The following is a 16,365-nucleotide window of genomic DNA, read 5'->3' on the forward strand; positions in this document are numbered from 1 at the left end:
TACCAGTCATTTGTATTGTCAGTCCTTCTGAGATTACAGGTCTTAATATTCACTGCATCCAGGTCCAGTAATAGGATCTAAATGTCCCAATTAAAAATTGAGTCTTTTTTCCCCCCAAAATTAAAGTAAAAAATTCCAAATAACAGATTGTATTTTTCAGTGATTTTTATATAAAACTTGAATTTTGAGATTATAATGATTTATAAATAAGCCTACAATCTAACCCCTTAATCTACAATAAGACATAATATACATGCCAATATTTTCAAATTTAGCCACTTTTTCAATTTGAAATTCCTGATTGAAACAATGAAAGGGTACAGGAAACTACCAAAAAGGGTCAATTCAGCCCTGGCTGATGAGGGGGAATTATAATGTCATCTTATTTACCAATAATTAACATCCTGAGGAAAGTACCCTGGAACCAGGACTAATTTTCCCTTCATGCAATCCACCAAATGTCTAGATATTAAGTCTGAACACCAGTTTGATTAGGAAATTTTAATAAGTGTATATAGATATATCGTTATGATACTGATGTATAGGTATAAAGGATTAAATTACACTTAATAATTAAAGTACTAGTTACAAACCTCAATGTAAGTCATTTTATAAACATCCCAACATATAATGCTATTATTTCTCCACTTTTTTGTGACACTTGTTGTACAGAAGAAACATGTGTTACATAATGTTATCATTGTGTGGGTGCCTCCAGGGGAGATAATCATCACTTATAGGTAGAAACAGCATTACCTCCCCTGAGGTGAAAATGTCACTAGGAAGTTAGCACACCAAGGTGTTCTGAGAAAACAGAGTGATAAATGTCTTACAATGATAGAACATATTGTGTTCCACTTGATTCTCTTTTGTCAGACAATTAACAGGTCATTATTTGGCAAATTGGAGTTAAAAGTGTTGGAAAAATCAGTGCCTACTTTTAGCATTTATACAGTCTGTTATATATAATTTAATATCCCAATTCTAAAGTTATATATACATAAAATACTTTTTTTTCCCTCTTATATGCCTCAAATAGAATCTATAATCATTATCTCATTTTTGAAGAGTTAACTTTCATGAATTACTTTCTTTCACCCTAATATGACTAGTAATCATATAAATAGTTTAGAATCTATTATAATTATGGAGTTAAATGTACATGTATTACTTTTTTCAGGAAAGATAAAATTACTACACAAAAGTCAAAAAATTGAATGCAAGAAACAGTAACTAACTAACTTTATCCCAAAGTTTATATCAGATTTTGTGACAATCTAGATGTTTCACTGGAGGTTTAGTTGGAATAACTATTTACTCATTAGATTTTATGAAGGTCAATGTCTTGTTTCCAGTGCAGGGAAAAAAAAGGTTTAATATCAGTAATGTTAAAAAGTCTGAATGGTAGAGGGTTATTTTTAACCTCCTTAGATCCTGGTGTGTGATTCATGGCAGATATAAATTAGATTCTATGATGTTTGTTTTAAGTAGGCAGGGAATGAGGCAAAAAAAAAAAGTACACAAAATTCAGAAACAGAAGTCAGCAATAAAAACAGCATCTGGGAAGCACTCAATTCACATAAAACTGACAAATCCAACAGAAAATCAAATTCTTGTGAATTAAATAACTAGAATGCCTGACATGTCAGAGAAGGTGTGTGCTCTCAGGTAGCACCATTAAAGCGGTCATATTACAGGTGACATGAATACAGACAGTTGATTTCAACACCTAACTGTGACCTGATGAGCCCATGGTCACTGAAGCAGTGCTGGGAGTACTATACACAGAATCTGTAGTAACTCTGGCCACCACATCTGGTTTGTGTAACCTGTCTATTGAGCTCCACAGATGGTTTAGCTGTGTACATTAGCTTATGGGGGTGTATTGATAGTGAACCTTGAGAACTACTGGTGATTGATGGAGGGCATCTATCTGTCTGTAGCCTTTATCAAGATAAAGATGGATGCAGCCTTTAATGTCAGGAAACACACTCACAGGGATAATGGCCACATTCAACAAAATATTTAACCACAGCACAAAAAAAAAAAAAATACATTGCTAAATTCATATCCTGCATGCCATGTGCTCTGATGACAGTATAATTTTACACATAGTTAACCTGAAAACTATTTTTAAATAACTCTGATAAGTACAATTTTACACATTGTTAACCCATAAACTATTTCTAAATAACTCTGATCTGCATTTAATCTGTTAGGAGTTTCCCAGAGAATGTTACACAGAGGTTGTGATTATCCAGTACCAGATGGTTATTATGATGAGAGATACTTCTATTACAGATATGTAACTCATTACATGAAGGTTTTATACAGAAGCTGGGTTTATATAAAGGGGTTCACATGCAGATACATGGATCAGTGGTCCATTTGAATTTTGTCACTGTTGAAAGTAAACTGGCTACAGATATCAGCATATAGAATAGTTACCTGCTAATTGTTATCACAAATCAATTGTATAAATGCTTTCATCGGTCCACATTCTGATATAGAAATCTTGTTATCAGAGATTGACATCTGGCATTGAGATCTGACATTGACATCTCTGACATCAGGGTTCATTTAAACTTCAAAGCTCAGAGTGTATTTATTATAATTATCTCTGCTCCAGTACAAATAGAAAGGAACATTATGAAGAAATGGCCAACTTTGACTAAAAATTAAAATGCAGGTTACCTGGAATTCCAAATTATATCCTTAATGCAGGTTACCTGGAATTCCAAATTATATCCTTAATTACTTGATTTTTTACTTTGAGTCTAGTAGTATGCAGTCAGATTATATAATTTGAATTTATTCAAGCTAAACAGAGAGATTATAAAGATTTTTCCTCCATGAATGTGATCAGGCAACAGAATTATTTGAAGACCCCTTGACTTGATTTGGCAGAATCCTTAGAAATTCTCACTACTATAAAAAGACTACTACCTTTGCATATGTAATAATTCTTTGTATTTTTTGTAGAATGTGTGAGACAGGCAAACCTGTTATGTGAATGTCAGAGACTTGCCTACCTGTGTGAAAACAATGCAGAAAGTCCAGAATTAGACAGGTATTGCACACCTTTATACACCTGGTTACAACTTCTGACTAAGTACAATATTAACACGGTACTAACTAGGAAGGCTAAGACCAATATGATACTCTGTCTCAGAAAATGCCCACTGGTTATATACACACAATAAAGCATTAAACAGTTGTATACAGTAGGGAAAGGTGAATCACCAGAGTAAACAGATAAAATAAGACAGAGGTGTGAAGAGTTAGGAATATTCAGCATACATTAATTCTGGAGTTAAAAACTGATATACTCCAAGATTATAGAAAACCAGAGAAATCATAAACTGGCTTACCTTACAGTCCCCACAACACCAGACACACAGTAAACAGAATCAATAGATCATATGTAAAACACATCTTTCCAGAACGGCAGTGACCCTGCTACCATAACACGCTTATAACTGTGGAGATCTAACTGCAGAGTTGATATAGCCTCACAGATGCATTACGTTAGAAGAATATTATTATTATGATAAATAATGATACATATATATGCAACATAATTTTGAAATTAATCCATAGAACACACAAATATATACTAAAATAATTATCAGCGACAGTAACTTCCTTAAGGCTGTATGTACTTAGTGTTGTAGATACTGGAGTTAGTTGATAATGCCCCAGACATCCGAGTCAAACTATGGAATCAATACCAACACACTGTCTACTCAAGATGACAACAGAGGCACTCTGTATCTCAAACTTTGTCTTGGTGGTGACTCACAACAGTGTTTACTTTTGATGGAGGAAGAAAATCCTAATTTGCATGTTATTTGAATTGCATAGCATGTTTTTTACGAAGTGCATGTAGTCAGATTTGTTGTGGGATAAGACTTGTTCGAGAGCCAGTTAGACGTCTGACAGGTTGTTTTCTCCTAAAATAAGATGGATTACGTGAAATCAGAAAATAATAGCATAGTTGTAATAATTCTCTGGAGGTAATCAATACTGTTTAAACAAAACACTTGTAAGGAAAACGATAAGGTGATGAAAACTGACAAAGCTCCCTTTTTGCATAGCAAATCGAGCAGAATATTAGAGAGGGTGTAGATTATGTAAATTTTCTGCCCCCCCCTGATTTCTTGGGGCCTTGGATACCTGTGATTAATGGCTCCAGGTAAAAAAAACACAATCTGAATGTCACCCAATACCTTTTAGATGCCGTCTGTAAAAATGGACAAGTTTACAACTAAATAATTGGCAGTAAAAGATTTAAATGTTGCTAAAATGTCTTCATCATTTGAAGAAAACTTTTTTAGATAATAAGCATGTGGGTTATCCAATTTCTGCAGTTTGTAGCACATTTGCAGTCTTTGTTCACCTGTAAAATTCATGTGTAGGCGTCTGTGAGTAAGACTTGATAAGAGTGACATCATAAATATCCAAGTTATAAATATCTCAAATCCATACTTAAAAAAAAAAAATAGAGAGTCCCACAATCAGCATGTCTCCAGAGTTATTTTGCCAATAAAACTTAAAATGACAGCATTGTAAGTCTGTTTTAGCAAAGGGTGTGGGTGTTTATACAACAGAAAATGACCTCCACTTCCAGTTTTGTTATCTTATAAATTCTCAAGAAATGGAGAACATGGATACAAATAAAGATGTAATGCAGCTGGTATCTGTTAGGATGCCAGGAAAGCTCTTATTAACACAACAGTCTAAACCGCATCACTCACATTTAAAATAATCTTTACACCGAAAACATGTCAAAATATTTGTGTCTTCCACATGATATGATACATGAAAGAAGTGAGGGGGTTTCTAAGCACTGATGTGTTAGGTATGCTTGGTGAGTTTTTTAGAAGAGTAAATAAGATATTGGCTGATGTTAGGTATGCTTAGTGAGTTTGTTTGTGGCTGATGTCTACATCTGTATGGACAGGAGACTGTGACAGTTGTCGTATAATGTGTGTGTGCAATTATCCAAGAATGTCTTTATGAAGGAGCAGACACTGGTCTGACAACAATCATTGACATTGCAGAGCTCTAATAAAGCTCTAAAATCTAACTTGTCAGCAACTTGGCCTGGAATCTGTCAGTAGCTTAAAGAATACATGTACTAGAATCTAATTGTCTACCAGTAACAAAATACTAGAATCTAACTATCAACAAGCAACAAAATACTAGAATCTAACTGTCAACAAGCAACAAAATGCTAGAATCCAACTGTCAACAAGCAACAAAATACTAGAATCTAACTGTTAAAAACTTATAGAATACTAGAATCTAACTGTTAAAAACTTATAGAATACTAAAAACTAGCTGTTAAAAACTTATACAATACTAGAATCTTCCAACAATTTACAGAAAACAATAATTTGTCGGAATATTATAATATAACCACAAGCTGTAGAATCTCATAAGCTATCACACACAACACCACATTGTTTATTAAGTTAAGACATTGCTACAATATTTCTATTACTTTACAGTTTGTCTGCTTAACGAGGCCCAATCTATGTAGTTGGCATTTACAAAATGGACTGGTAAATTATATGTTTGAATTATAGACATATATTTTTATGTACCATGCTAAGAAAAATTGGATTGAAATTTTGTTACCATGCCTTGATTGTAGTGGAATGAAACCTTTTTCAAAATATGGACCATTTTTGTGGTTTTACACAGAATTATAAGTTAAAAACCACCTAATAAGCAAATGGAATTGACAGATTAAAAAAATATACTGGTATATATTTATATAATGAAATGTTTTACATTTCACGTATTATGCAATATCCATTCTCATTTAAAAAATGAAAAGAAAATTGGGGGTAGCCTTTATTGCAATGAAAAGTTAGGTGGCACTAAAATAGAGCATTTAATGCTTGCAGATGATCCAATGAGAAAGAAACTGATTGCTGAAAAAGAAATGTATGTTGTAATTACAAGAAACAAAGAATCGACAAAATGAGCCTGGACACCAGCACAATAAATGCCATTGAACATTGGGATGCGTGGGTGGAGTCTAGAAATAAGACCCTGGGGGGTCCAGTGATTCCTCTGTGTAAGGAGCTCCGGACTTTCACCCCACAGCAATTAAACACTATAGTACCTATGTTTGTGAAGGAAGTTGAAGTTAAAAATGGACCAACCTCTAGAAAGTCCATCAAACGAATCCTCTCAAAGATTCAACAATGTCTCGATTCACAGGAAGGAGGCTGTATAAAACAACATAGATTATTGACTTGTAAAGTTAAACAAACCATCACAGATAGGGTAGCTGTAAAGCACAACTATGTAACTTCAGAAATGGAGAAAAAATTATGGCAGGTTAATGTATTAGATTTAATATCTAATGAAGGACTCAGCTATGCAATTTACTTCTATAATGTTAAAATATTTGGCATTACTTCTGCAAAAGATCATCAAAGTCTGAAACCTCACTTCTTCAAGTTTTCAGAAAATGCATGTGGACAATATGTTTTGCTGAATTGTGCAATGCTTTCATCTTTTGGCTTATATAAAGAGCACTTCTGTAGAAAAAGAAAAACTTTGAATAATGAGGTAGAAATACCTTGTAAGATCATCCATTATGAAGACCCCGAGAATCCAAGGTCATATTACAAACTTCTAAAGAAAAACTTGCACAGCATTGCTCAATATAATAAAACAAACTTCTACTTAAAACCGTGTGATAATACTGAGGGATTTACTAATAAGGTGTTTGAAAAGAAAAAAATTAAATCCTGTGTTCAGGACATGATGAGGAGTGCAGGTCATGGAAAACCATACAACAATCAGTCGCTGAGGCTTTTGATGGAATGTGGAGACAGTATTTTAAAATCAGGTCCTGGATATGAATATGTGCTTTGTGCTAGAAGAAGCACCACTGCCAACCACAGTATACTTAAAGAAATCAGCAAGAAACTGGATCCACCCCTGCCCCCTCAGCCAGAGACACCTGTTCTTCCATCACCAGTCCCTGTAGTCACCGTGACTTCTCTTGCACCTACTAATACTCAAGAGGACAGACCTGTTCCTCAGCAGCATAAAATCTATAAAAGTAGGCATGCACCACCTAAATCACTCAACCCTCCTCCTCAAAAACGTCTGCGAATTGAGGAGATGTCTTGCACTGCTCCTTCTCAGGAGGTACTTCCGGCCAGTGCAGCAGACAACCAGTCGGGAGATGTTACGGTAAAGACTGAAGCGTTAGATTACAATAATAACCCTGAAGCTACCTCCCAAGAAAGTCCTGTGGTGGATACTTCCCCACAATGTCACCTGAGAACCAATGTTGATATCCGTCATGGCAGTTTTAACATCAGACTGGCTGAGCTTCTCCCACCAGGGGCTAAGGATGTCCACATTGAGGGGACCAAAAGTAATACAGAGGAACAGATCCTATTAAAGATTGATTTCAGAGTTGGGTGATTGTAAATATTAGTGGCTATAGTATGTAAGCATTAGGATAGTATGTGGACTGTTAGTTTGTGTACATATATAAAACTGTTAAAAACATAATTTTTCATAAATGTTCCTTCAATCCTTTGTTTTTATTTTGATCAAGCAACTATAATGTACTTTGTATTCATGTAATAATTGAATATGTGTATAAAAGGCCAGTCAGGTAAGCATGTTGGCCCATGGGCCTCTTATTTTGTGAAAATGTTTATTGTGTCAGGTCTGTAAGCTAATGATTTAGAGAGCTGCAATGCACTCTTTTTTGTACATGATTTTTTTCAAAAAATTTTAAAAATAATTTTTGTAAGGGAAAAGCGTTCAATGAAGAGAGTATACACATTTTTTGTAATTAATGCGAGGGCATAGACTTTATTGTAATTAATTTGAGAGTATATTTCATTGTAAATAATTTTATTAACACTTAATTGTAATTAATTTGAAAACATAATTTTATTATGATTAATTTGAGAGTATACTTTTATTGTAATTAATTTGAGATTACACTTGATTGTAAATAATTTGAGTATTACACTTCTGCTCATTGTAATTAATTTGAGAGTACACTTTTTTGTAATTTATTTGAGAGTACACTTTTTGTACATGTAATTAATTGGAGAGTACACTTTTTTGTAATTAATTTGAGAGTACACTTTTTTGTAATTTGAGAGTACACTTCATTGTAATTAATTTGAGAGTACACTTTTTTGTAATTAATTTGAGAGCGTACACATTCATTGTAAATGTTTTGAGAGTATACACTTCATTGTAATTATTTTGTAATTATAGAGTTTTTCCTTGAATTAAGTAAATAAAAAACACTTTGTACCTGAAATTTTTTGTGAGATTGGTACTTGAATTTTACCAAAATGCCTTAGAATACCATCATTTGCACAATGCAAATAGTCAGCCCACATGGTGCTTGATTTGACAGGCTTTTATTTACTCAATTCAACTAGCTTGGGTGGAGTTGGAAGGTTGAGGAATAACATCCCAAATGTGCATACCTTATATTTTGAATTATGTCACTATTATCAATCTTTGTTCAGCAGAAATTCAGGTATTTTTTTTTTTACTGTGTCCTAGGTAAGAGTTGAAGTAGAAAAACATTTGGGGCAGTTCTGGTTCTGAGGAGGTATTTGGAAGGATCTAGCACTGCTATGTTAAGACAGACATAATTGGGGAGGTTCTGGTGTTGTTAGGTTTAGATAGACATGACTGGGGAGGTTCTGGTATTGTTAGATTAAGACAGACATGACTGGGGAGGCTCTGGTATTGTTAGATTAAGACAGACATGATTTGGTGGGTTCTGGTGTTGTCGAAGTTAAGACGAAAGTGACTGGGTAGGTTCTGGTGTTGTTTAGGTTAAGACACACATGACTAGGGAGTAGGAAGGTTCTGGTATTTGGGTTAAGACAGACATGCGTTGGGAAGTTTTGGTGTTGTTAAGGTTAAGACAGACATGACTGGGGAGGTTCTGATGTATTAAGTTAAGATAGACATGACTGGGGAGGTTCTGATGTATTAAGTTAAGATAGACATGACTGGGGAGGTTCTGGTGTTGTTAGGTTTGGACAGACATGACTGGGGAGGTTCTGATGTTGTTAGGTTAAGACAGACATGATTGGGGAGGTTCTGGTGTTATTAGGGTAAGACAGACATGATTGGGGAGGTTCTGGTGTTGTTAGGTTAAGACAGACATGATTGGGGAGGTTCTGGTGTTGTTAGGTTAAGACAGACATGATAGGGGAGATTCTGGTGTTGTTAGGTTAAGACAGACATGATTGGGGAGGTTCTGTGTTGGTAGGTTAAGACAGACATGATTGGGGAGGTTTTGGTGTTGTTAGGTTAAGGCAGACATGATTGGGGAGGTTCTGGTGTTGTTAGGTTAAGACAGACATGATTGGGGAGGTTCTGTGTTGGTAGGTTAAGACAGACATGATTGGGGAGGTTCTGGTGTTGTTAGGTTAAGACAGACATGATTGGGGAGGTTTTGGTGTTGTTAGGTTAAGACAGACATGATTGGGGAGGTTCTGGTGTTGTTAGGGTGAGACATCGTCGGAAACCCACGGTCGGTCTCTTACCTCCTGTGGGACACATGGCCGAAAATTTTGCTAGACTCATTGATATATATGCGTAACCTAATGTGACCTTTCCAGGGCCAATGAAAATCGACGTTATCAAATTAGGCATACTGTAATGGCAGCACCCATGAGAATAATGTCGTGTTGCTGTTTGAAAGTATTTGTAAACTATGGCAGCCTCGGGGCACGTAAAAGAATGCTCTTTTTGCTTATGTGTTATAAAGGACTGGGGATATAGAGCATTAAGCTCTAAAACATCAACTCAGCAGTATAATTATGCATTTACAAGGTTAAAATTTTCCCCACAATTCATATGCATGTAATCTATGCACCAATAAATTAAATAGAATATCCAAGATCAAGGAAAATGTGCGAGCAAAGACATCATCAGAAACCCACGGTCGGTCTCACTTCTCTTACCTCGAGGTAAGAGAAGCAAGACCGACCGTGGGTTTCCGACGATGAGGGTGAGACAGATATGATTGGGGAAGTTCTGGTGTTAGGATAAGAAAGACATGATTGGGGAGATTCTGTGTCGGTAGGTTAAGACAGACATATTGGGGAGGTTCTATGTCAGTAGGTTAAGACAGACATGATTGGGGAGGTTCTGGTGTTATTAGGGTAAGACAGACAAGATTGGGGAGGTTCTGGTGTTATTAGGGTAAGACAGACAAGATTGGGGAGGTTCTGGTGTTATTAGGGTAAGACAGACATGATTGGGGAGGTCCAGGTGTTGTTAGGTTAAGACGGACATGATTGGGGAGGTTCTTAGTTTTTATTAAGACAGACATGACTGGGGAGGCTCTGTGTCAGTAGGTTAAGACAGACATGATTGGGGAGGTTCTGGTGTTGTTAGATTAAGACAGACATGATTAAAGAGGTTCTGGTGCTGTTAGGTTACAAACATGATGGGGGAGGTTCTGGTGTTAAGATCACAGAAATGTGTTGGGGGGTTCTGGTGTTGTTTGGTTAAGACAGACATGACTGGGGAGGTTCTGATGATGTTAGATTAAGACAGACATAATTAGAGGAGTTCTGGTGTTGTAAGTTTAAAACAGACATGATTGGGGAGGTTTTGGTGTTGTTAGGTTAAGACAGACATGATTGGGAGGTTCTGGTGTTGTTAGGTTAAGACAGACATGATTGGGGAGGTTCTGATGTTGTTAGGTTAAGACAGACTTGACTGGGGAGGTTCTGGTGTTGTTAGATTAAGGCAGACATGATTAGAGGAGTTCTGGTGTTGTAGGTTTAAGACACACATGATTGGGGAGGTTTTGGTGTTGTTAGGTTAAGACACACATGATTGGGGAGGTTCTGGTGTTGTTAGGTTAAGACAGACATGATAGGGGAGGTTCTTTTGTTGTTAGGTTAAGACAGACATGATTGGGGAGGTTCTGGTGTTGTTAGTTTAAGACAGACATGATTGGGGAGGTTCTGATGTTGTTAGGTTAAGACAGACATGATTAGGGAGGTTCTGGTGTTGTTAAGACAGACATGATTGGGGAGGTTCTGGTGTTGTTAGGTTAAGACAGACATGATTGGGGAGGTTCTGTGTTGGTAGGTTAAGACAGACATGATTAGGGAGGTTCTGGTGTTGTTAAGACAGACATGATTGGGGAGGTTCTGGTGTTGTTAAGACAGACATGATTGGGGAGGTTCTGATGTTGTTAGGTTAAGACAGACATGATTGGGGAGGTTCTGGTGTTGTTAGGTTAAGACAGACATGATTGGGGAGGTTCTGGTGTTGTTAGTTTAAGACAGACATGATTGGGGAGGTTCTGATGTTGTTAGGTTAAGACAGACATGATTAGGGAGGTTCTGGTGTTGTTAAGACAGACATGATTGGGGAGGTTCTGATGTTGTTAGGTTAAGACAGACATGATTGGGGAGGTTCTGGTGTTGTTAGGTTAAGACAGACATGATTAGGGAGGTTCTGATGTTGTTAGGTTAAGACAGACATGATTGGGGAGGTTCTGGTGTTGTTAGGTTAAGACAGACATGATTGGGGAGGTTCTGTGTTGGTAGGTTAAGACAGACATGATTAGGGAGGTTCTGGTGTTGTTAAGACAGACATGATTGGGGAGGTTCTGGTGTTGTTAAGACAGACATGATTGGGGAGGTTCTGATGTTGTTAGGTTAAGACAGACATGATTAGGGAGGTTCTGGTGTTGTTAAGACAGACATGATTGCGGGAGGTTGTGGTGTAGTATATAGGTTAAGACAGCCAAGATTGTGGATGTTCTGATGTTTTTGAGATTCAGATAGATTTTTGGAGAGTTTATATTTTGCTGTGGTTCAAATGGGTAGGTGAAGAGGTTTTGGTGTTGTTTGGGTTAAGACAGATATGTAAGGGGAGGTTTTAATTATGTTGAGGTTAAGACAGGTGTGTATGTGGAGGTTCTAGTGTTGGGAATAGCACAGCAATGTTTTGGAATGTTTTAAATAATGAGGTTAAGACAGGCATGTGTTGGGAGGTTGAGGGTCAGACAGATGTGTGTGGAGAGGTTTGAGTGTTGAGAATAACACAAGCATTTGAAGATTTTTGTTGTTGAGGTTAAGATAGACGTGAGGGGAGGATCTAGTGCTGTTGAAGTTAAGACAGAAGTGTGGGGTTCTGGTGTTGAAGTTATGACAGACGTGATTGGGGAGCTTCTGATCTTGTTGGGGGTTAAGAAAGAGGTGGAGTGAGGTTCCAGCATTGTGGAGGTTCAGACAGATGCGTTTTGGGCAGACTGGCACGTGAGGGGGTCCAGGTGTTAAGGTTCAAATTGGGCGGATGTCATAAAAGTGGGGAGGTTCTGGTATTGTTGAGGTTTAGCAATAGAGGCTCCAGTGTTGTTAAGACTCAGTTGTGTGTGGGGGGAGATTCAGACAGGCATGTGAGGACATGTTCTGTTGTGGATATGTAGGGAGGTGCTTTTGTTGAAATTCAAACAGACATGGGGGGGGGATTCTAGTATTGTTGAGGTTCAGACAGGCATACAGGTTGGTTCTGGTTTTTATAAGGTTCAGACAGACTTATGTGGAGGTTCTGGTGTTGTTGAGGTTCAAATATTTTGAATATTTCCCAAGTACCCATTCCATAACAGTTTTATTATACCAAAACAATCATAGGAGATTTATTAAACTAGAGACTCAGACATTTTTTAAAAATATTTTGAGAGATATTAATGTTGAAGAGATTTGACATACTTCTGTTATGAAGTATAGCAGATGATAAATTCCAACAGTATATGTGTAGGTGTGATTAATACTTTATATCTGCGTATTGGACAGGAAGTCTGCATTATAATTAAAGGGATTATTTACTTTGTAGATTGGGAAGCAATCTAAGATTTTCTGTGGAGGGTACTTGACCTGATAGAATTCTGGATAACGATTTTATTAGATATTCATTTAAACCAGTCAGTTACCTCGGTGTTTCACACGAGTTCTTGTTGACAGAGATTGATGTTCAGATAAAATTACCGACATGACAAATTTGTACAAAATAAGAAAATGATGACACTAGGTTTGGTGAAGTGAACGTCTGAGAGGAAGTCACTAACTCCCCTATATCCTGATTCATTTACCTGCTCTCCTGAAATTAAGGTGTGCAGTTCCTCTGAATCACCTGGACTGTCTCAGGTGAAAGGGTTGATATTTAAGGGAGTGGAAAACAAAAATAGGTCATTGAATTAATCAGTTGTAACAAAGCTGACCGATGTGATGGGTCGATGACAAGCGGGTCGTTTTACAGATGTAATACTCGTCTGATGGCCAGATAAAGGGTTTATCACACACCTAGAGGTCGGATCGGGTAGTGTCGGTCTGTTGGACTGATATAAAAGGTTTAAGCACAGATTTCGAAGTGTCAAATTTTACACCTCTAATGACCGACGTTTATCACTTTTCATTCACATATCCACTTAATGAAGACGTCCGCATTATAATTATTTGAGATTTTTTGCTGTTAACTGCTACGCTCAGGTAAAGAAATAAAAACTATTTTCTGTATTCATGATCACAAAGCAGACATGCAATAACACCTGCAGCGAGCTGCAAATATGCATTCGTATACGTGAGTTTAAATGTATGTGAGAATGGGTGTAATTTCATCCGAGAAGTTAAATAAGTAAAACTTGGGCGACGACCCTTGCATGAATGTTTGTCTTTGTTGCATAAAGTGTCATGTCCGATTACAAACAGAAATACATCAAAACTACACCGTGTGTTAAATTAGCTACGTACCTTACCTGTACAGAGCTAATTCTGCGTGTTGCTAGCTCCACACAAAAAATGTCAATATTCCACGTCCGTGAATATAGAGTTTCCTTCGATGTGATATTATCTCCTAAGTTTTACGTTTAAATCCACAGACAGTTTGAAACAACCAATAAAATATTGTGTACCTGAGCGTAATCGTGTAATATTATGAAGTTATAAATACTCTACTCAGCTGACAATAGTTGTGTGGGGACTGTTTCCAAACATGTTCTTTAGACGTGCCTAAAATTGTCAAACACAGTCACGTCAACTTCTTAATAATCGACACCCGTAAGCTTGTTTATGTAGATGATTACTACGCATTTTTAAATAGATTTAACAATTGACCAACGATCAATTGTAACCTTGCACTCTAATTTCTGCTAGCTTCAATGGACACGGTCTACTCTCATAGTGTCACTTTACTAAATTTTAAACATCCTCAATGGAAAATTGGAAAACAGTTAAAACATTCCTGAACAGCAACGAGGAAATGTACATTAGAGTGATGATGACACAGGGGTTTATTTCAGTTTAAATTATTGCTAATGAAGAGGTTTTTTTAAAGGAGCCTGCCACTTAAAATTGTAAGAAATATACCAGACTTTTATCATTTAATTAGGAGACATGTATAATTAAGTGTAACCCTGGTGTGGGAATTGCGTACATGTACTAAAGATCTTAAATTGAAACCATGGGCTTGCTAAATCGAATGGCTTATTAACGGTCTTTCCCAAAAGATCGAAGGGACTGGGTTTCTTTTGGATACAAAATCTGTAAGAACGAGAGATGAGGAGAGAGAGAAACAAGATGTAGTGTTAAACAAAAATGACTCGAAGTCTGGTCCACATGTAATGGAGATTTTGACCTTGTCCAATGGTCATTACTTCAGCTTCATGCCACACCCCAGAACTTAGACTTAGTTATTATCATAACCAAACTTGTACCCTGTAGAAACTTGAAACATTTTTCCTTGACAGATATCGATTACATTTCTAATCACTGGGACTTTTAATTACCGTGACCAGAAAAAATTTTGGGTCAGGGTCATTCCTATTTTAGCATTTCTATATCAGAAAGTTAAAGATTACACAAACACTTCCTGTTATACTGACTAGGAGGATTCGTTTTTTATGAGAGAGAAAAACTTGATGAAATATGGAAATAACGAACAGTATTCAAGCTCGAAGTCCATTAAAACAATACAAATCGGGAGCAGAGCAAACACGGACCTCCAAAAACATCAGAGGTGGGATCGGGTGCCATGGAGGAGTGAGCATTCCCTACCAACCGGTCACACCCGCCGTGTGCTTGTTGTCATAATCGAGAAATAACGGAAAAATCCGTTGACAATTCAGGATGTAAATAATGGTCTATAACAATTAGTATGAAAAACGTCAGTCAGCATATGACTTAATGATAGATTGTATTTGCTGACAAGGTCATTGTATGGACCAGAGAACTTACGAAATTACGACTTTAAACGAGACTGTTGATATTCTTGTTTCATCAACTTGTTTGTCAGTAACTAACCTCGGTTTAGAAACCATTCATACGTAGAGAATGCTCTTGCATATCGAATCAACTGAAAGATATACACCCCATATGCAGGTGTTAAGGGTATATTGCTGCATAAGTAAGGGAAGTTGAAGATTGAAAAGTTAAAGTCATCACGTTTATCATAAAGCTTTGTTGTTGGATTACCATTAATGTCTTTTTCTAGAACAATATCCAAATATGAAGCAGATGTGTCAGACTATGTGGTATCTTTTATTTCAAGCTCACTGGGATATATCGTGTCGACATATGAATAGAAATAACTATTGTCAATTGATAATACGTCGTCGATATATCTAAATGTCGAGTTGAAGGCCACAGCAAGAGATTTCTTCTTCTCATGTTTAAGTTTTTGAATAAATTCTGCTTCATATATATGAATACAAAAATAGGTCTGCTAACAACGGGGCGCAATTGGTACCCATGGGAATACCAACAGATTGTTGGATGACCTGGTCTCCAAAAACCACATAGATATTGTCAATCAGAAACTCAAGCGTCTTTTTAATACCTAACCCTAATATCTCGGATACACTGCTGTTAAACATCCACCCCTTATGCATCCCTGATCCAACTTGACTAACAAGCATCATTTGTACAAACAAGAGGCCCATGGGCCACATCGCTCACCTGAGTAACTTTGGCCATGCTGTTCTTTACCAGATTTCCCCCTTTTAATATACCTATTGTGGCCCCACCCTACCCCTGGGGGTCATGATTTGAACAATTTAGAATCTACACTACCTCAGGATGTTTCCAAATAGTTTCAGCTTTATTGGTCCAGTGGTTCTTGAAAAGAAGATTTTTAAAGATTTTTTAATATATTTCAATGTAAAACTTGGATTCCCTATTGTGGCCCCGCCCTACCCCCGGGGGTCATGATTTGAACAATTTAGAATGTACACTACCCCAGGATGCTTCCATATAAGTTTCAGCTTTTCTGGCCCAGTGGTTCTTGAGAAGAAGATTTTTTAAGATTTTTCCTATATATTTC

The 16,365-nt window shown here is 36.8% G+C and overlaps 2 protein-coding genes across 8 annotated transcripts in view; one reads left to right on the forward strand and one right to left on the reverse strand.

The window, feature by feature from the left end:
- LOC133175068 (band 4.1-like protein 3) overlaps positions 1-16,365 on the reverse strand; it is a 41,303-nt gene that overhangs the window by 18,354 nt on the left and 6,584 nt on the right. Inside the window, exon 1 of one of the 7 annotated variants that reach the window (XM_061310179.1) lies at positions 13,805-13,971. The exons of 5 other annotated variants lie outside the window; for them this stretch is intronic. The gene's annotated coding sequence lies outside the window, so the exon portion shown is untranslated. Of the gene's footprint in view, positions 1-3,371; positions 3,391-13,804; positions 13,972-16,365 lie in introns of those variants that run through there. One more of the 7 variants, XM_061310181.1, reaches the window with a different exon arrangement.
- Positions 2,989-7,951, forward strand: LOC133175074 (uncharacterized). Its single transcript, XM_061310197.1, has 2 exons — positions 2,989-3,070; positions 5,916-7,951. The coding sequence occupies exon 2, from the start codon at positions 5,992-5,994 to the stop codon at positions 7,456-7,458; it is 1,467 nt and encodes a 488-aa protein (XP_061166181.1). The 5' UTR covers positions 2,989-3,070; positions 5,916-5,991; the 3' UTR covers positions 7,459-7,951.

The sequence above is a fragment of the Saccostrea echinata genome, unplaced genomic scaffold (genome assembly GCF_033153115.1).
Source record: "Saccostrea echinata isolate AGI-Se365-2 ecotype Australia unplaced genomic scaffold, CSIRO_AGI_Sech_v1 ptg000060l, whole genome shotgun sequence".
In the NCBI taxonomy this organism is placed as follows: Eukaryota; Metazoa; Mollusca; class Bivalvia; order Ostreida; family Ostreidae; genus Saccostrea; species Saccostrea echinata.

Bases quoted from the DNA above. Each gene is read 5' to 3' on its own strand.
- LOC133175074 (XM_061310197.1), top strand. From the start codon at position 5,992: ATGAGCCTGGACACCAGCACAATAAATGCCATTGAACATTGGGATGCG.